The 21,957-nt window shown below is 40.5% G+C and overlaps 2 protein-coding genes across 4 annotated transcripts in view; both read left to right on the top strand.

The window, feature by feature from the left end:
- The window catches only part of TSPAN12 (tetraspanin 12), a 255,911-nt gene extending 242,182 nt beyond the window's left edge, over positions 1 to 13,729 (top strand). For all 3 annotated transcript variants that reach the window (XM_040343747.1, XM_040343746.1, XM_040343745.1), the window contains one exon: positions 12,729 to 13,729. In XM_040343747.1, the coding sequence (XP_040199681.1) occupies positions 12,729 to 13,031 (303 nt within the window). In that variant the 3' untranslated portion in view covers positions 13,032 to 13,729. The remainder of the gene's footprint in view (positions 1 to 12,728) is intronic.
- Positions 13,730 to 18,813: 5,084 nt separating this feature from the next.
- LOC120930392 (putative nuclease HARBI1) lies at positions 18,814 to 21,606 on the top strand. Its single transcript, XM_040341583.1, has 3 exons — positions 18,814 to 18,909; positions 19,048 to 19,272; positions 20,798 to 21,606. The coding sequence occupies exons 1-3, from the start codon at positions 18,814 to 18,816 to the stop codon at positions 21,560 to 21,562; spliced, it is 1,086 nt and encodes a 361-aa protein (XP_040197517.1). The 3' UTR covers positions 21,563 to 21,606.
- Positions 21,607 to 21,957: the final 351 nt, after the last annotated feature.

The raw sequence follows: 21,957 nt of genomic DNA on the forward strand, positions 1-21,957 counted from the left end.
AAAAAAACAATAAAAGAATTTTGAAAAAAAAAAAAAAGGAAAAAGGAAGAACTTCATCTTTTAGCATGGCAACGGCCCAAAGCACACATCCAAAACGACCAAAGGAATGGCTTCACCAGAAGAATATTAAAGTTCTGGAATGATCCAGCCAGAGCCCAGACATGAATCTGATTGAAAATCTGTGGGGTGATCTGAAGAGGGCTGTGCACAGGAGATGCCCTAGCAATCTGACAGATTTTGAGTCTTTTTGCAAAGAAGAGTGGGCAAATATATAGTCAAGATGTGCGATGCTGATAGACTCATACCCAAAAAGACTGAATGCTGTACTAAATCCAAAAGGTGCTTCAACAAAGTATTAGTTTAAGGGTGTGCACACTTATTTTTATTTTTACTTCTCTCCACCTAAAATATTTTTAGTTTGTTGTTCTACTGAGGTCACATTAAAGATGGAAAAAAGTTCTGAAATGATTTATCTTTGTCTCATTTTTTATATCATAGAAATGTGACATTTTGCCAGGGGTGTGTAAACTTTTTATATCCCCAAAAAATCGATCAATCCTGATGTAGTCTCACCTCATCTCATTTCTTGAGGCACGAAAATGTCAGGACAGTACACCTACCCCCTAAATGATCCCATTTTGGAAAGTAGACAGTCCAAGGTATCTAGTAGGAGGCATGGTGAGTTTTTTGAAGTTGTAATTTTTGGCACACTTTTTTGGAAAATTAAGACATGAAAAAAAAAAGGGTTTTTGAAATGTACATACTGTCAGTGCAGTACGTGTCCTCGTATAACTGGTGTGGTGGTGATTAGGGACACTGACTGGTGACAGTATGTGTAAAAAAAAAAAGAACTATAACACTGTACTACTCTAGGCAGGTGATCAGAATTTTTTTTACACTATGGTTGCTTATAACTGAGAATTTTACAGTTATAAGCAACATTTTTTTCTGAATAAAAACTACTCAATCAGTGTTTACTATTGTAATTAGCTGTGATTGGCCACAGTTAATCACATAGTACAGATGGGCTGTGATTTGACCCTATCTGTACCATGTGATGACTGTGACCGATCACAGAGCTCATCACAGTAGTGCACAATGAAAGACACATAACAAAGCCTTTCATGGTGTACAACTGTCATGTGACCTGCTGTAATTGGCCACAGAAGTCACATGGTACCGGCAGCAGGCCAGTACAGTACAGTACATCAGCCGTCCAGTGTTAAAGCTACACACAGACAGGCAACTAGTATCTCCAGAAAGATGTCAGCGATTGTAGATCCAATGGGCCAGATTCACGAAAATTTGCGGCCGTGTAACGTAACAAGTTTACGTTACACGGCCGCAAGTTTTCAGTGTAAGTGCCTGATCCTCAAAGCACTTACCTGGAAACTTGCGGCGGTGTAACGTAAAGTCGTCCGGCGCAAGCCCGCCCAATTCAAATGGGGCGGGTACCATTTAAATTAGGCGCGCTCCCGCGCCGGACGTTCTGCGCATGCTTAGTTCGCAATTTTCCCGACGTGCTTTGCGCGAACTTACAGCGGCCCAACGTGTTTTTTGAATCGCGACGTGCGTAATGTACTTACGCCGGGAAAAAAAATAATTCAAAAGCGACGCGGGAACTAAGGGCATAATTTAACATGGTGGAGTAATTTTACACCATGTTAAAGCACACCTAACTTTGCAACGGGAAAAAAAGACTTGCGCTGACGTAACGACGGGAAAAACCTTTGTGGATCGCCGTAACTGCTAATTTGCATACCCAACGCTGGAATACGACGCAAACTCCCCCCAGCGACGGCCGAAGTATTGCATCCTAAGATCCGACGGTGTAAGTCAATTACACCTGTCGGATCTTAGGGCTATCTATGCGGAACTGATTCTATGAATCAGCCGCATAGATACGACAGGAGATACGACGGTGTATCAGGAGATACGCCGTCGTATCTCCTCTGTGAATCTGGCCCAATATGTCTCATGACAGGTGTACTTTAAGCTACTTTTACACTGGGGGGGGGGGGGGTGTTAGCAGTAAAGCACCACTAATTTTAGCGGCACTTTACCGCTGTAATGGCGGCGTTTTTAACCCCCGCTTGTGGCTGAATAAAGGCCCGCAAAGTGCTGCTGCTGAAGTGCTTTGCAGGCGCTTTGGCAGCAGTGCCTATTGATTCCAATGGCAGGGACGGTGGAGGAGCAGTGTATTCACCGCTCCCGCACCTCCCGAAAGATTCTGCTTGCAGGACTTTTTTTTTTATGTCCTGCAAGCGCACCACTCCAGTGTGAAAGCACTCAGGCTCTCACACTGGGGTTGCAGGGGAGGCGTTTTTCAGGCGCGCTATTTTTAGCCCTTTAGCGCCTGAAAAACTCCTCAGTGTGAAAGTAGCCTTAAGGCTTGTTTCCTTTGTCCATACCATTTGTTATTCTCGTGTTTCTTTGTTATCTTTCACCCATCATTAATACTCTAGTCTTTCATTCTCTTTTTTGGTTTACCATTTCAGTTTGCCCATTATGTACCTATATGCTCAGTCCTCCTATAGAACTATCTATCTGTCAACAGCTAGGCCACATATTCAGTATATTGTACTGGTCACTTTCACAATAAAATGTGGCTTGGTGTGGTACAGGAAGGGGAGGTCACATGCTTACTGCTCTCCCTATCTAGGCTGGATGGAATTTTAGGGGAAGCTCCACATCTTTTTTTCTCTTTCTTTTTTTCAAATGTGTGCGGTTACTTTTTAAAAGGGGCTACATCATGCTATTTTGTAAATACGTGCAGCTTAAAGGCATCCCCCAAGCATGTTGTTTTAGGGCTTTGTGTATTTTCTATGTTGTCTTTTATCCCCCATTCACACATGAAGTCGTGCAGATGTCAGCCAAGTCGCACCTGAAGTTTCACTGACATGCAGCTTTGAAATCGTTTAATCTCAAGTAAAGTCGCACAATTTCAAAGTCAGATTTGGTGTGAATGGGGGCTTAAGCTGCATGATAGGACCTTCCATCTGTTGAATAGTAGTTTTTATTAGTAGTATTATATATTTTTTGCATTGATACATATCCCTTTCTACAATAGTTTGCTTAGTAGCCTTGAAAAGGGTCAGAAAAAATAGCCAGTTTTGCCTCTGGTAGACTTCAGTGGGGTTCAGTGCTAAATTCAGGGTTCACAGACCTCCCATTGGGTTTGCTGAATTTAGCTCTAACTGAACCCAGACGGGTTTGCTTATCTGTAGTTAGATAGAATAGATTGTATCTAACATTTGATGTTACGTAAGAATGTAATCAAGATTCCAGGGCCTCGTATTGGGAAGTGAAACAAAAATAGCAAAACTCCCCAGAGACACAGAACTGCAAAGCAAATAATGGAGACCAATACTAAGCAGGCTCATGATAACTCTCTTAGGATTAGTGTTCAATTCTACTGCAATTCATCAAATTCCCACTGTGTTCGATGGGTAGAAAATGTAGACCAAAATGAGATTTGTATTGCTGAGATGTCTTACTGGAAATTGCTATATCCAAGGTGATTGCTGGAGCCAAATGCACAAAAGGCTAGAATCACATTGTAAAGAAAGTTTCACAGAAAATGCTACTGTTTGTGTAGAAAAATGTATAATAAAAGTTTTGTACCAAAAAAGATCAAGATATATTGCAGGACATGGCTTTTTTTCCCGACTGAACAAGATGTAGTGGAAATTGTACAGGAGTATTTACTCATTTTAATTGCAGCAAATATTTGCCCAATTTTGGAAACAAACTACAAGTAAATAATGATGCACATCTTACTAAATTTTGTAAAGATATACTCACTATTTGGCTTACAAAAATATACCTATTGCAGTACATTGGAAACATAAATATATTATTGAAAAGGTAAGCCAAATGTAACATTCATTTTTACATTTGAGACATATTAAAAATACAGATCTCTTCATCCAAAAATCTCCCATTTTTGTAATTTGCATCTTCTAAGTTTGCATTCACTCATCATATGGTTGATGTGCTAAGCATGCAGGCCACCTACTATGCTGATTCCAGTCCCTATTATTTTTTTTATAACCAAGTGAGTGCTTTAGGAAAACGGCTCTAAAAATACAAAGGGAACTTCACTCACTTGCTTCACTTCATTTTGAAAATAGAAGCTTGTGTTATAGAATGCTATCTCTATATCAAGGGGGCGGGAGAATGCTAAATTTAGTAGGTGCAGGAAGTTTGCTATACTTATGCTTAATTGAAGAGTATTAAAATGGGTTAAAAAATAGGTTAAAAAAAGAACTCTAAGGCCGCGTACACACGACCGGATCGACCTGCTGAAACTGGTCCGCCGGACCAGTTCCAGCGGACAGATCCGGTCGTGTGTAGGCCCGAGCGGACAATTCTCCGGCGGATCGGACAGTTTCCAGCGGATAAAAATTTCTTAGCATGCTAAGAAATCTGTCCGCTGGAAACCTGTCCGTCGGACGTGTTTGGTCGTCTGTACAGACTCACCGGACACGTCTGACCGACCGCCATCCCTCGCATTCATCGTACTGATTCGACGCATGCGTGGAAGCATTGAACTTCCAGGGCCGCGCACGTCGCTGCGTCATCGTCGCGGCGACGCCCCGCGTATTGTTTTACGCGCGGATTTCTGTCTGATGGTGTGTACAACCATCAGACAGAAATCTCCAGGCAGACATGTCCGCTGAAAACGGTCTGGCGGACCGTTTTCAGCGGATTATCCGTCCGTGTGTATTGTTTACGCGGATTTTTGTCTGATGGTGTGTACAACCATCAGACAGAAATCTCCTGGCGGACATGTCCGCTGAAAACGGTCCGGCGGACTGTTTTCAGCGGATTATCCGTCCGTGTGTACGGGGCCTAAGGGTCTTGTGTCTTTTTCATTTTTCTGCAGATCCTCATTAAATAAGCCTGAATAGGATTACATGTCTATGCTGTTTCCTTGGTGTTCAGGCAGGTTAAAGATTGTTAATTGATGCATTCAGCCTGTTAGTTTTAGCATTCCAAACAAACTGCACATCTTCAGATTCTATGATATTTTGAGGTTCTGAAAACATACAACCTCTGGGGATAATTAAGAACACATAAATCTGATGAGTTACAGTACTCCCTTTTTAAAAATGTCTTTCTTTGCTTTAAAGAGTACTAGGGTGCTATGATTTAAAGCTGAACTACAGACAGATAAAAACACCATAATGTATTCATTACTAAGTATATATTAAAATATAAAGTAAATACTTGAATCTGTAGATATTTGTCTAGATATCAGCATCTTGTAATTCTAGTTCTCTGAGGCAATCTGACTATAATTGAGAACAGTGTTGATAGAAGGAACGAAATAACCATATACATTTGCTGCTGCTCCTCGACTGTCCTTTCACAGGCTAGGATAGAGAGGTGTTCACAATGCACTGTAATAAAGCTCCTCTCCAGCCTCCTGCCTGCCACTCATACCCTCCTCCTCCCATCTCTTCTAAATATTAGCTGTCTTTGATAAAAAAATAAGAATCATCAAAATGCTTTTTTTTTACCTAAATCTGTAGTCACGTGACACTCTAGTCCTGAGTTCCCTCTCTTCCTTGTACCTTTGGCAGGTGAAACGGCTCCCATATAAGTGTATATAGTTGGTTTTCATGAGTTAGTTTGAAGCCCTGTACACACGATCAGTCCATCCGATGAGAACGGTCCAAAGGACCGTTCTCATCGGTTAACCGATGAAGCTGACTGATGGTCTGATGTGCCTACACACCATCAGTTAAAAAAATGATCGAGTCCAACGTGGTGACGTAAAACCCAACGACGTGCAGAGAAAACTGAAGTTCAATGCTTCCAAGCATGCGTCGACTTGATTCTGAGCATGCGTGGGTTTTTAACCGATGCTTTTGCCTACTAACCATCGGTTTTGACCGATCGGTTAGGCGTCCATCAGTTGAATTTTAATTTTTGGACCTTAAGGATAACTGACTGATGGGGCCCACACACAGTCGGTTTGGACCGATGAAACGATTCTTCAGTCCGTTTTAATCGGTTTAGACTGATCGTGTGTACGCGGCCTTAGGCTTACAATGCAATCTTCCTTGCTTGCAACTGTTCTGGTACATCTTCTTGCTTGGTAGGCTTGCCCTTAGCCAAAGACCCCTTCTTGAATGGGTATAAATAACAACAAAGATCTTTCCAGGTTAGTTTTATACAGAAACAGAACTATGTAACAGTAGGATGCTGGCAAGCAATACAAATTACAATTTTAAATTAAAACTGTTTTACTTATTAATTTGTATAACACTTTGTTTAACCACCACAGCAAACAAAAAGAGGATGAAGGAGTTTCAGAAAGATCTCTTATTTTTTTGTACCTACCATGCAGTTTCTTATATGATTCAACATATTGGGTATAACACATAATATTACAGCAGTGGTATGCATCCCTGTATGAATTAACCTATTCTTGGCTTTCCACCACTAGTGAAGGAGTATGAGGTTCCACTGTGGCCATAGCCAGCGCATATACACAAGCTGAAAAAGAGGGGTGTACTGCGCTAATTCGATAATGAGTAAAGCGGCAACTGAAAATGTTATACAACACTAATAATAATGGTCAAAGGGAGAGCTGCGCTGTTGTAAGCTAAAATGTGACACTAGTGACAATGAAGTGCTAGATAAATATCAATTAAAATTATGAAACAAATATCTGTAAATAGGTCTGTGAGACTTCAATAAGATAACAAGAAGGGGTTAATTCCTCAATTAGGTAGAAACCTGAAAATTATCAAGTGAATAAATAGCAGTTCGTGTGAACAAACCCAAAAAATTATAGGAATACCATTAACAATAGCATCAAATGTAAAAAAAATTGAATGTATTAAAAAATACTAATGCAGAGTGTCCATATAAACTTAAATATCCCCAGTGTTCAATGAATCCAATAGTCCAGGAAAAAGTGCTGACAGGATAGTGCCTCCACCAAACAATAACACTGCCGCTTACCAGATGGAAGTGAGTACTAAGATTTGTAGGTAAAGTTGATCCAGGGTAAATCCGATTGCCTCTCGGGGGATCAGGAAGGAATTTTTTCCCCTGCTGTAGCAAATTGGATCATGCTCTGCTGGGTTTTTTTGCCTTCCTCTGGATCAACTGTGGGTATGGAGTTGGGTGTATGGGATTGTATTGTGTTTTTTATTTTGTTTGTTTATTTTTTTGTGGTTGAACTGGATGGACTTGTGTCTTTTTTCAACCTGACTAACTATGTAACTATGTAACTATGTAACTATGTGATCTCTAATTATAGGAGATCAATATGTGCATATGCTTGATATCCCAGCCTGGGGTCTCTATTGGTAGCATAAATCCCTCAGTGTAGTTCAATATTGCATAGAAGATGTCTCAAACAACGTAGCAATTCAGGATGCACCACATAAAAAAAGAGGAAGGGACTGGCATAGTGTAAAACCCTTAACATTTGTAATAAGTAACATAAAAATGCACACTTACATCGAAGAAGTGAGATAAGGCATATAAAATACAATCGAGCCGGCCCTTCAATTCAGCAGCCCGTATCTTCCGGGTCTGGCGCACAACGCAGTGTTTGCATCCTGAATTGCTACGTTGTTTGAGACATCTTCTATACAATATTGAACTAAACTGAGGGATTTATGCTACCAATAGAGACCCCAGGCTGGGATATCAACCATATGCGCATATTAATCTCCTATAATTAGAGATCACATCCATCTGGTAAGCAGCAGTGTTATTGTTTGGTGGAGGCACTATCCTGTCGGCACTTTTTCCTGGACTATTGGATTTGTTGAACACTGGGGATATTTAAGTTTATATGGACACTCTGCATTAGTATTTTTTAATATATTCCATTTTTTTTACATTTGACGCTATTGTTAATGGTTTTCCTAAGGCCCCTTTCACACGGGGCGGATCAGTAATGATCCGCCCCGTGAACCTCCGCTTGCTCAGCGGGGATCGCTCTGTTGATCCCCGCTGAGCCGGCGGATGACAGGGCAGTCCCCGCACACTGTGCAGGGACCGCCCTGTCTTTTCTCCGCTCTCTCCCCTATGGGGGGATCGGATGAAAACGGACCGTCTGTCCGTGTTCACCCGATCCGCCAGACGGATGGAAAAGTAGGTTTTTCATCCGTCACACTTTGGCGGATCGGAGCGGGTCGGATGTCAGCGGGCATGTCACCGCTAACATCCGCGGCTCCATAGAGGAGCGCCCGTTCAGGTCCGCAAAAAAAACTGACAGGCGGACCTGAACGGGGGGTGATACACATAAGAAACATTTTTATGAGCCGAGCCACGCTACTGGTGTCTGAGCTAAAATTTTATTTGGATGGTACCATGATTATCATGCTTATGAGTAACAACAGACACCTCCTAGAAAACATGAATGGGCAATAAGGCAATGGATTAATAAAATATGTTCTCAGCTAAAGTAAGACCTAAACATGTCTGTTGTTTGTCACATAAGCATACATTTTCATGTTGGTGTAAAGAATAAAAGAAATATGCACATTTGACGGTTAGGCCTCATGTACACTGCTGCTGGTAAACTGACGTTTAGTTAATTTTTTTCAACTGCTCCTAAAATCTCCTCTATGTTATCTTATCAGACAGGTACACAGGGTCGTTTCTAGGCAGTTGAGTTTAGAGGCTTTTTTTCTAAAGCAAAAAAAAAGGGTCCTGAAGCTGAGTTTAGAGGCATTTCAAGCGTCAAACACTGCTAAACATGGTAACTTGCATGTAGCCGCGTTTCGTTTACAGTCGTTTTCAGTTTTTGGCTGTTTTGAAAAAAAAATACACTTTAAAGGTGGGTTACTATCTGTCAAGTTAAATCGTTCAGGAGAGGTTGTAAAAATGTCCCGTGAACATGAAGCCTTAGATTGTGTTATATACAGTGCCTTACAAAAGTATTCGGCCCCCTTGAACTTTGCGACCTTTTGCCACATTTCAGGCTTCAAACATAAAGATATAAAACTGTAATTTTTTTTGAAGAATCAACAAGTGGGACACAATCATGAAGTGGAACAACATTTATTGGATATTTCAAACTTTTTTAACAAATAAAAAACTGAAAAATTGGGCGTGCAAAATTATTCAGCCCCTTTACTTTCAGTGCAGCAAACTCTCTCCAGAAGTTCAGTGAGGATCTCTGAATGATCCAATGTTGACCTAAATGACTAATAATGATAAATAGAATCCACCTGTGTGTAATCAAGTCTCCGTATAAATGCACCTGCACTGTGATAGTCTCAGAGGTCCGTTTAAAGCGCAGAGAGCATCATGAAGAACAAGGAACACACCAGGCAAGTCAGAGATACTGTTGTGGAGAAGTTTAAAACTGGATTTGGATACAAAAAGATTTCCCAAGCTTTAAACATCCCAAGGAGCAATGTGCAAGCGATAATATTGAAATGGAAGGAGCATCAGACCACTGCAAATCTACGAAGACCTGACCGCCCCTCTAAACTTTCAGCTCATACAAGGAGAAGACTGATCAGAGATGCAGCCAAAAGGCCCATGATCACTCTGGATGAACTGCAGAGATCTACAACTGAGGTGGGAGACTCTGTCCATAGGACAACAATCAGTCGTATACTGCACAAATCTGGCCTTTATGGAAGAGTGGCAAAAAGAAAGCCATTCCTTAAAGATATTCATAAAAAGTGTTGTTTAAAGTTTGCCACAAGCCACCTGGGAGACACACCAAACATGTGGAAGAATGTGCTTTTTGGCAACAATGCAAAACGTTATGTTTGGTGTAAAAGCAACACAGCTCATCACCCTGAACACACCATCCCCACTGTGAAACATGGTGGTGGCAGCATCATGGTTTGGGCCTCGTTTTCTTCAACAGGGACAGGGAAGATGGTTAAAATTGATGGGAAGATGGATGGAGCCAAATACAGGACCACTCTGGAAGAAAACCTGATGGAGTCTGCAAAAGACCTGAGACTGGGACGAAGATTTGTCTTCCAACAAGACAATGATCCAAAACATAAAGCAAAATCTACAATGGAATGGTTCACAAATAAACATATCCAGGTGTTAGAATGACCAAGTCAAAGTCCAGATCTGAATCCAATCGAGAATCTGTGAAAAGAACTGAAAACTGCAGTTCACAAACACTCTCCATCCAACCTCACTGAGCTCGAGCTGTTTTGCAAGGAGGAATGGGCAAAAATTTCAGTCTCTCGATGTGCAAAACTGATAGAGACATACCCCAAGTGACTAACAGCTGTAATCGCAGCAAAAGCTGGCGCTACAAAGTATTAACTTAAGGGGGCTGAATAATTTTGCACGCCCAATTTTTCAGTTTTTTTTTGTTAACCACTTAAGACCCGGACCAAAATGCAGCTAAAGGACCTTGCCCCTTTTTGCGATTCAGCACTGCGTTGCTTTAACTGACAATTGCGCGGTCGTGCGATGTGGCTCCCAAACAAAATTGGCGTCCTTTTTTTCCCACAAATAGAGCTTTCTTTTGGTGGTATTTGATCACCTCTGCGGTTTTTATTTTTTGCGCTATAAGCAAAAATAGAGCGACAATTTTTGCTATAATAAATATCCCCCAAAAATATATAAACATTTTTTTTTGCTCAGTTTAGGCCGATACGTATTCTTTTACCTATTTTTGGTAAAAAAAATCGCAATAAGCAATTATCGGTTGGTTTGCGCAAAATGTATAGCGTTTACAAAATAGGGGATAGTTTTATTGCATTTTTATAATTTTTTTTTTTTACTACTAATGGCGGCGATCAGCAATTTTTTTCGTGACTGTGACATTATGGCGGACACTTCGGACAATTTTGACACATTTTTGCGACCATTGTAATTTTCACAGCAAAAAATGCATTTAAAATGCATTGTTTATTGTGAAAATGACAATTGCAGTTTGGGCGCTGATGGGGTTATGTGTGACCTGAAGTGTGTGGGGGGGTGTGGCTGTAGGTGTGACATCATCAATTGTGTCCCCCTATAAAAGGGATGACACGATCGATGCAGCCGCCACAGTGAAGAATGGGGAAGCCGTGTTTACACATGGCTCTCCCCGTTCTTCAGCTCTGGGGACCGATCGTGGGACTTCAGCGGCGATCAGGTCCGCGGGTCACGAAGCGACCCCACGGCTGGGCTTAAAGGACAACGTACATATACGTTGATGTGCCCAGCCGTGCCATTCTGCCGACGTATATCGACGTGAAGGGGTCCTTAAGTGGTTAAAAAAGTTTGAAATATCCAATAAATTTCGTTCCACTTCATGATTGTGTCCCACTTGTTGATTCTTCAAAAAAAATTACAGTTTTATTTCTTTATGTTTGAAGCCTGAAATGTGGCAAAAGGTCGCAAAGTTCAAGGGGGCCGAATACTTTCGCAAGGCACTGTATCTAACGCATGTAGCTAGCATTTCTTAGTTCTGCTTGCGGCTTCTAGTTTTCTGAAAGGCTGTAGCTGCACTGTTGCACCAAAGCCTTTAACTAATTATCTTTTCAGTTGCATGAACAAGGGTTTCAGATTGCAGCTAATTTCTTCAGCTTTATTAGCAATAGCAGTTACACTTGAGAATGCAAGAAATTATGTTATAGTATACTCCTCTGTGAATGTTGAGATCTAATTATAGATAAGACAACAAAAATCCAAAGCATATTATGATGGCAGAAATGTAATACTTTGAGGCAGTGTAGATTAAAAACACTTGCGTTTTTTATATACTAGATTTTCCCAGCAGAAAACAAATAGGTGACACTTTTAAATTTATAATACAATAAGGTATCTGGATTCTTTGCAGCAGTGACTTTATGGGATAATAGAATAATGGAACTAATATAGAAAATCTATTTCTGGTGTGGAAGCTTAAGTCTTACTGTTCATTCACAAACAAGATTCTTCAGCCTTTTCTGCTTCCCTGTATTATTTGAATTATTCAATTCATATCCCTTATAGCTTCTTACTGCTTAATATACGTACATGGGGACTTTACACTGCCAAATCTTCTTTTCATAATATCAGTACCTTATCTATTTTTGGAATAATGGAAACATTTAGATGTTCTACAGCTTTTTTTTTATTTGGCTAAAATATTTGGAGGTTCTACACAATACCTCTGAAAGTAACTTATATTTAATTGAACATAGGCAATGGGGTCACCTACTTTAGGAATCCCTTAGGCAAGCATGTCAGCGCCACATTATGCTTTATTTTGGGTGGCAGATTTTGTTAACACCAACAATTACATGTATGATCATATCCTGCAGTTTGAGGGACAAAATATATTTCAATATGTAAAATAGAACATATATTTTTAACAAGATTCTTAAAATCCAGCTTCAGAGAACTTTTTTTGTTTTTTAGAGTAGAAGGGTGTTAGAACTTCTGTTCTGTTTCATTGCTGCCTGTGACCCCATTAGGGAAATTTTATGGAGCCCTGGAGAGAAGTAAAAACTTGACTCTATTTCTAATCCTTCCACACTCTGTCCAAAACTAGGAAAATGTTTTAAGCTTGACACACTTTAAGACTATTTCTGTCAAAGTATGTTAAAATTCTTTTTCTATAAAACCTAGAAACCAAGCTAGCCATGTACCTTTTCTATGAAGACCTGTTGCTCACTGTTTTCAGTAGAAACAATTCTGATAATGATGTATTGATGTTAGCTGTCACTTTTTACATGTGTACTGATTGCTATACTCTCTTTTGATTGTATAATTAAAGTTTTGTGTCTCGTTTATTCCAGGGTTGCAGCAGAAAAATGTACAGTTTCCTGAGAGGAACAAAACAGCTACAAGTGTTACGGTTTTTAGGAATCTCTATTGGTGTTACCCAGATTCTAGCAATGATCCTCACTATTACCTTGTTATGGGCTCTGTATTATGATCGGAAAGATCCCAGAACAGATCAAATCATACCTCTGAACCTTGAAAGTACACAGTACCAATGTCATCCAGTGGACACTTTACAACCACACCTGTCAAGGACTTCTGATCAAAGAACTACTGCCAATGGATTTAATACATACCTTGAAATGGATGAACTTTAACTGGTTGCATTTGCTGTGTTAGTGCAAGTGCCAATGGTTTTATTCTGCAGTTGAATTATATTTATGTTAAGTGTGCATCTTTCCTCAAGGAACAGGTAAATAATTGAACCCTGATAAAAAAAAGATAAGTTGGTACAGCAAGATTTGACTGATCTACTGATTTTAGTATTCTTTGACCCATATTAGCATACACACTGGCCAATATGTTACATTGACTCTATATTTTGAATGTTTCATTTATTCTACCTTCTATTGTAATGATCACTGACAGATCAAATGTGGAGAGTTTATCTGAGATCTACACGATCAAAATGCCATTATGGCATAGATAGTATATTAATAATAGAATAATCCTACGTTTACATGTCTTTATTGTCCATGTAGCATTTGTTTTGTCATCTTTTTTAAATTATTTTAAGAGGAACACAGGAATGCCTGTGAACTAATTTGTATTTCTGAAAAGCTAGTCTTTGCCACTGTCTGGGCTCCAAAAGCTAAACATCTTCATTGCACCAAAAGAAGGAAGACTCTGTTATCCCTGTCTGCATTGTCTGCAGTTATCACTATGTATCCTCAGTCTGGCATTCTGAACTATGCCCAAACCTTTGCTGAACTTTGTGTGTTGCATATCCCAATTCTGTTCCTGTGCATAACCTTCAGATTTCAGGTGCAAATATACTGTACACTTTTCTCAGCCACCCCCGTTCTGCCTATTTACTTGTGCTGTGCAAAGGATGATACTTTGTGTAATTTTATGCATCGTACAGTGCAACGTGTAGACTAAGCATTTAAATTTAGTGGACAAATGTGTGAACTAAATGGAAGATTTGACATTTGCCTGGAGCTCTGCTTTAAATGCTGAATATATGTGCGCCATAACCTCACGACTTGACCAGATTCAGATCCCTTTTGGCCCAATTACCTAGTAAATGAGAACACATTTTTAGGTCAGCCCCACTTCAGACATATTATAATGAATCATACATCTTATATGAGTTTAACCCAATTTTGATAGAACATTTGCTGCAAAGCACATTCACTGCAGTATGCTTTGCATATATGTCCCCTCAAGCCTCTCGTCAGTCTAACTGATGTAACTACAGTATAAGCAATTTAGTGTTTGGTTATCTGCCTCTAATTATGATAAAGTCCAGATGACCCAAATTGTTAGCCTTTCGGTAATGTTTCAGACATGAATATATTTACTGATACATGTTTATCTGAGAGACATTTAGATGATTTTTTTATTTCTACACTTTATTAGCCACATCAGAAAAATAATTAGTTATTCTTAGGGCTGTTACTGATTTTTTTTTATAGTTTTTTAATAATTATAACGCACATACAGATCCAACTACTTTTTGCTGATCTCCTCCTTGCAGACTGATTCCCAATGCAGCTACCAACCACTGGAAAAATGTATAGCAGGATACAAAAAACACACAAAGGCAGCGCTCGATGGGAATAGCATTAAAACTTTTATAGTCTCCAAGTAGGTAACAAAATAAATATTGCACTCTAGATAGATGTAGCTACACAAACTGTAAAAATGGTGCAAGTAATACCAAACGGTAACAAAAGCAGTCATAAAAACATGTAGCCAAGTATGATACTGGTATAAAAATGTGTACAACGATGCCACTGCTGAATGCAGATGAGGAGAAGTTAACATCAGTCCGTCGGCATGTAGACGTCCCGTGAAGGGAACTATCACAACTCCCAGTGGATGGCTGTAGATTCCCAGGTTGATAGAGGGAAGTGTAACAGCCCTTGTGTGTGGCAGATAGTAAGGTCCTGCCGACATGCAGATATGAAGGCACAGCAAAGGAGCCCTTCAGATGGACACGGCAAACCCTGCCGGTGGCCGTGACTTCACCGGATCTCCGACGGAACTCCCTGAAGCCGGCGGAGAGGTGAGTACAAATCAAAATAATTTTGATTGATCAAAAAAATTTAAGATCAATCGATTAATTAATAGTTAATTTCCACAGCCCTAGTTATTCTGTTTTAAGGGAAATAACCTTTGTAATCACATATGAAACTTTTTAGAGAAGTAAACCTATAAACAGTCACCTTTAATGCATTTTATTGTACTACAGCCTTTGTTGCTAACACATCATAAAAAGTTTTAATACTTCCTATTTCTATCATATTGCCCACTGTCCTACCTCCTTTACTCCTTGTGATGGACATGGCATCAGACCTCTGCCAACTTTATCAGCTTGCGACAAATGGCTGGTCAACCTTACACCACGCTGCCACTGATATGCGACAATGGTGCTATCAGCCTCACCCTGCACAAAGATTTTCCAGCTCACTGGACTACAATCTAACCAACAGACTGAGGGGGATTGTCACTGGGTTTGGTTAAATACACAATTAACCCTTTACTCTGTCACCAGATATTTTGATCGAAAAATATAAAGCGTTAATAATATTAGCAATAGCAATTATAACTTAAAAATAAACGTCTGTAACACACACTGTCACCACAGACAGGCATATCCAGAGATTTACGATGTCGTAGCACTCTTCAAAGAGAAAGGGATTCTTTAAGTTCTGCGTTAGAGACCATATTAACAATTTTGAAATATTGTTTAAATAAATAAAGGGAAAAGAGACAACAATGCAACAGAAAACCAAAAAAGGTTGAAGAATGAAAAAATACCCATCAAGTCCGGGTTATGCAGAGTTCCATGAACAAGTAAGATGGTAAATTGGCTCTCATAAGTCTTGACAGGTCTATCGACTGTAGGTGCAGCCACTATTTTCTTGTCCATGATGAAGGTGTTGGCAAAAATTATCTAGCTAATTAGGAGGCGGAGGGGTGGCTGATGAGATATCACAGGTTTATGACCATGCAGTTGCATACATACAGATATTGTATTGTATATGTACAGGTTGCATTCTGAGAACTGGTATATTATTGTCCAGCATGGAATTTCCATTCCAGAGATACTAAACATGACATCTCTGAGATAGGTCTGTCACCCAGGAGGTGGAAGACAGCTGTCTTACCTTCTGTATACGATAGTCTAGTCATGTGTGATCTTGATGTGCTCAGTATTTTCTTCCACATTCAAATATATAATTACTCGTAATGTAGCTTGGTCATGTCTAATAATTTAAATTATGTGTGGATTTTGAAACTGTGAGTTGGACAGGGGTCTCTTGCAGGTCAATTCAGGCCTAAATGGCTTTTATGATATCAATTATCCTTGGGTAAGACATTTTATTACATGTCATATACTATTAATGGGTTTAATTATCCTGAGGCTCCAAGCTTGACAAAATTAAAATGTTATATGGTTTTACAATGGCAGATGTTTATTGTTACTATCTCAGGAGTAATGAAATACACTGACGTTTTTGATCCTAAAAGGGAAGATAGACAGCAATGTGTATTTGCTGACCACTCCAGCGAAGTTATTTACGATGTTGGATTAGTGAAGAGGATATCATCTCTACATTTCCAGACGCTCTCTTACAAAACTGCTAACTTATGCCTCCTACCTCCTGTGCCCGCAATTTTCCAAAACTTCTGACCCCTGCATCCTCTTCCAACACTGCTCACCTTTGCATCCCTGCTAACCTCTTCAAACACTGTTGATCTCTGCATTTTCTTCACCCACTTCCAAGGGTGCTCACCTTTGCATCCTATGCTGCCCTCTTCCAGTGCTGCTCACATCTGCATTCCCTGCCACCCTCTTCCAACACTGCTCACCTCTGCATCACTTGCCTTCCTCTTCCAACCCCGCTCACCTCTACATTATCTGCAACCCTCTTCCAATGCTGCTTACCTCTGCATTTCCTGCCACACACTTCAACGATATTCACCCATGCATTCCCTGCCACCTCCTTCCAGTGCTGCTCACCTCTGGATCCCCTGCCAACCTCTTCCGATGCTGCTTACCTCTGCATACATTGCCACACTTTTCCAAACCAGCTTACCTCTGCATTCCCTGCCCTCCTCTTTTTTTTTATGCAGCTCACCTTTACATTCTTTGCAAAGCTCTTTCAATGATGCCCACCTCTGCATCTCCTGCCACCCTCTTCCAGCACTGCTCTCCACATCTGCATCTCTTGCACCCTCTTTCAGCACTGCTCATCGCCTCTGCATCCCCTGCACCCTGTTCCAAAGCTGGTCATCTCTGCAACCCTTTGTCACTGTCTTCAAACACTGCTCACCTCTGGTGAAAGTGTTCACCTACCATGGCCTATGGCCACTGGCCTAATTTTCTCCTTTTTTAAAGAACCTTCGTGACCACAGAGACTTTAATATGCTGTATCTGGCTTAAGGTGAGTCTTTCTCTCTGGTACTTTATGTGTAGGTGGAATCCAGCTGAGCTGCTGGAATCAAACACCATGTATTCTGTTTCAGTACCATCTAGTGGGTGGTAAGTGCATGTGCAGCACAGCAGCCAGGGCAGCAGGACAGACTCTTCAGCCCAGCCCCATCCACTAGAAGTGACTGAATGCCTTGAAAGTGCAGAGGCTTGGACAGAGTGTGGGAGAAGCACATTGCCTGCCAGTGTGTCTGTGCCTGCTGGCTGATTGGGATTCAGTACAGAGGAGCAGGACATGAGCTTCTTGACTGCACTAATTAAGGGGAAGTCTGAGGCAGGCAGGCATAGGTACTAAAATGCACAGCCAACATGCTTCTCTACCAAAACAATGTGCCCCTGATGTAAAATTCTCAGGTTAGATAAAGTGCACCTGCAATCTATACCCAGCAGCTGTTCAAAGATGTCTCCTTAGATAGCTACAGGATGTATATATAGTATGATAAAGAAGAACAGCGCTATTATATGTAAAATAAAGATGCATGTTAAACCAAAAAAACAAACAAAAACTGGTTTCAATATATTCGGCCAAAATATATAAATTAATGTGCAGATATAAATAATGTGCCATATATTGACAATTGTCTTCATCCTGGTTTTAATGAATATGTGGAATCGCTTATGTTTTTTGCACACAACTGGATAATGGTTATATATTAGCACGTCTTATTTAGCACATTGCTAGCTTTCCAGGGAATATTCAACATAGAACATGTTTGTTTTCTGTTAAGGTTGATTTATCACCTATTAAGGTTGCATACATGATTACATTGACAGTTGAGATATTTAAAGGAATTCTACACACATCTGCACTTTGATTACATTTATATACAACATATAAGGCTTAGATATTGAGACCAGTTTTATGTTTGTTTTTTTGATTAACATATAACTTTATTTCACATATAAAAGAGCTGTTCTTGGTATCATATATCATTTATCATATAAAATTCTCAGGCCTCGTACACACAACCGAGAAACTCGACGGGCGAAACACATCGAGTTCCTCGTCGAGTTCCTTGTTGGACTTGTTCCGAGGCTCGACGGGCTTGCTGTGCGTACACACGTAATAGACAACAATTTACTCGTTCTCCAGCGTGGTGACGCTCACCACGTACGACGGCACTATAAATGGGAGGTTTGAATTCTTTAGCGCCACCCTTGGGGCTGCTTTTGCTGATATCGTGTTTCCGCGTGTTAGTAAAAGTTTGGTGAGTGACGATTCGCGTTTTTCATTCGTCGTGCTTTCATATCGTTTTCTGCCGTTCAGTTTGTGCTTGTGGGATCGTAGCTTGTTTATCGGGACGTGCGGTCAGGTCGTATTGTTTTACATTGCGGTTCTGTGCGCTCGTTTTAGATTTTCAGTGCGTTCTTCCTAGCACTTGCTGTTCTTCAGTGCGGTCTGATTGTGCGGTCTGATTACACGGTCGTTTCTAGCCATGTTGCAGGCACCTGATCGTCGTAGGCGACTTCGTGCTATGCAAATGTATGGTTCAGGTCTTGTTGCTTTAGACCTAGACCCAGCCATGAACAGGGTGAGGAGGAGTTCATGGACCAAGAATTGGTTGCTCCGTAGGAACCAATTCTGTCATATGCCTCTGCTGCGGGAGATCCAGGAAAATAATCCTGTAGATTACAGGAATTTTCTGAGGATGTCTGATCCTGTCTTTCAGCAGCTGTTGGCTTTGGTGTCGCCTTATATTACCAGGCAGGACACTGTTATGCGGGAAGCCATCAGCGCTGAACAGAGGCTAGTTGCCACCTTACGGTATCTGGCAACTGGGAGAAGCTTGCAGGACTTAAAGTTCTCGACGGGCATCTCCCCCCAGGCTCTGGGCCTCATAATCCCAGATACCTGTTCTGCCATCATCCAGGTTCTGCAGGATGACTATATGAGGGTAAGTTTTCTCCTTTAAGATCACATGTAATGTTTTTAATGTATGCTAATGTATTGTAATTATTCCCTTCCTCCCTACTTACCATGCTTGTAATGTACTGTGAATGTCCCCTTTGCCCCCATGCATGCTCTAAGCTCTTATTGATGTCCCTTTTTAAGGCCCACATGCCTATTTCCCTTCACTTACCTCCCCAGCATGCTATCCTGGGCCCTAACACACCTAGCCTAGTCACTTTACAATGTATTGTGTTATATCCATTGTAATGTTCCCCCCCCACCTCCAAAATGTGTATTAAAGTGTAGGTTCACCCAGAAAAAGTTGAACAAATATTGGTGAACCTAGACTTTAATAGTCATTTTGGAGAGGGCTAGATGAGTTTGGGAGTTTCATGGGTAAAAAAAAAAAGGAACTCCCAAACTCATCTAGCCCTCTCCAAAATGTGTATTAAAGTGTAGGTTCACCCAGAAAAAGTTGAACAAATATTGGTGAACCTAGACTTTAATAGTCATTTTGGAGAGGGCTAGATGAGTTTGGGAGTTTCATGGGGAAAAAAAAAAAAGGAACTCCCAAACTAATCTAGCCCTCTCCAAAATGTGTATTAAAGTGTAGGTTCACCCAGAAAAAGTTGAACAAATATTGGTGAACCTAGACTTTAATAGTCATTTTGGAGAGGGCTAGATGAGTTTGGGAGTTTCATGGGTAAAAAAAAAAAAGGAACTCCCAAACTCATCTAGCCCTCTCCAAAATGTGTATTAAAGTGTAGGTTCACCCAGAAAAAGTTGAACAAATATTGGTGAACCTAGACTTTAATAGTCATTTTGGAGAGGGCTAGATGAGTTTGGGAGTTTCATGGGTAAAAAAAAAAAAGGAACTCCCAAACTCATCTAGCCCTCTCCAAAATGTGTATTAAAGTGTAGGTTCACCCAGAAAAAGTTGAACAAATATTGGTGAACCTAGACTTTAATAGTCATTTTGGAGAGGGCTAGATGAGTTTGGGAGTTTCATGGAAAAAAAAAAAAGGAACTCCCAAACTCATCTAGCCCTCTCCAAAATGTGTATTAAAGTGTAGGTTCACCCAGAAAAAGTTGAACAAATATTGGTGAACCTACACTTTAATAGTCATTTTGGAGAGGGCTAGATGAGTTTGGGAGTTTCATGGGTAAAAAAAAAAAAGGAACTCCCAAACTCATCTAGCCCTCTCCAAAATGTGTATTAAAGTGTAGGTTCACCCAGAAAAAGTTGAACAAATATTGGTGAACCTAGACTTTAATAGTCATTTTGGAGAGGGCTAGATGAGTTTGGGAGTTTATGAATAATTGTTTTATTTTTTTTAATTTTTTTTATCTCCCAAATTTGATCATTGATCCATCAGAGGGGGTGATGTAAGTGCTAATTGTGCGTTATATTTTAGTTGTAAAAAGCTCATTTAATTTAAAAGTTAGAATAATTATGATGTCTTTGTCTAACGTGCTTGCAATGTTATGTTCCAAATATTTTTAAAATATTTTATTTTTCTATTACACAGCTTCCGTCCACGCCACAGGAATGGCAGACTGTGGCAGCGGAGTTTGAGACGCGTTGGAACTTCCCCAACTGCGGGGGAGCCATCGACGGAAAGCACGTCCGCATCGTGCCTCCACCCCGTTCTGGTTCTGAGTTCTACAATTATAAGGGGTTCAACAGTATTGTGCTGATGGCGGTGGTGTCAGCACAGTACGAATTTCTGTACGTTGATGTGGGCAAGAACGGCCGGATGTCGGATGGGGGAGCTTTCAGGCAGACTGAGTTCGGGGAACGACTCCAAGACGAAGATCTTGCATTGCCACCGGATGCGGACAACGTGGAAGGACTCCCCTTCGTCTTCTTGGCTGATGAAGCTTTTGGCCTGGGACCCCATCTAATGAGGCCATTCCCCCAGCGCACCCTCACCCCAGAGAGGAGTGTTTTTAATTACCGGCTGGCCAGAGCCCGGAGGGTGGTGGAGAATGCCTTCGGGATAATGGCCAGCCGGTTCCGCCTGTTCCTAACCTCGATCCATATGGCGGAGTACAAATGGAACTATATCATATTTGCATGCTGCATTTTACATAATTTTTTGAGACGAAATTCGCCAAACTATATGGCCATGGTTGGGCCTGAGGCTGGACTTAACAATCCCGAGCAAATGTTGCCGGGCCTGGAACCTGCCCGTACTGGCTTGCCCCCCCAAAGTGGCCGTGCAGTCCGTGACCAATATATGGAGTATTTTATGGGTAGGGGGGCCATTCCCTCACAAGCCAATTTGGCTTAGCTTTGTTTTATCACATTATAAATCAGTGTACCCAAAAATTTTAATTTGGTCGCTTGTGTTTTTTGAAGCTGCCTCATCATTTTACATAATGTACTACATGTAGTGTCAAGTGTATTTTCCTTGCCAACTCGCAACCATTTCCCAGGTAACACACAAAGTAAACACATGTAAAGTTACAGGTTCTTTAATCAAAACACCACACACTTTATTTTTTACGATTATTTTATTTATTTTAACAATCTTCTTACCAATTTGTGATTTGTACATTTTTTAAACCAATTTTTGAAGATATCAAAATCTCTTTATATATTTTTTTTGGTTTTTTTGATTCACAACAATCACTTTATATATTTTTTTTTGTTTTTTTTTTTTATTCACAACAAGATAAAAATCAC

This window comes from Rana temporaria, chromosome 3, assembly GCF_905171775.1.
Source record: "Rana temporaria chromosome 3, aRanTem1.1, whole genome shotgun sequence".
In the NCBI taxonomy this organism is placed as follows: domain Eukaryota; kingdom Metazoa; phylum Chordata; class Amphibia; order Anura; family Ranidae; genus Rana; species Rana temporaria.

Bases quoted from the DNA above. Each gene is read 5' to 3' on its own strand.
- LOC120930392 (XM_040341583.1), top strand. From the start codon at position 18,814: ATGTTGCAGGCACCTGATCGTCGTAGGCGACTTCGTGCTATGCAAATG. The intron at 18,910-19,047 runs GTGAGGAGGAGT...CCTGTCTTTCAG, and splicing joins TAGACCCAGCCATGAACAGG to CAGCTGTTGGCTTTGGTGTC. The intron at 19,273-20,797 runs GTAAGTTTTCTC...TCTATTACACAG, and splicing joins TGCAGGATGACTATATGAGG to CTTCCGTCCACGCCACAGGA.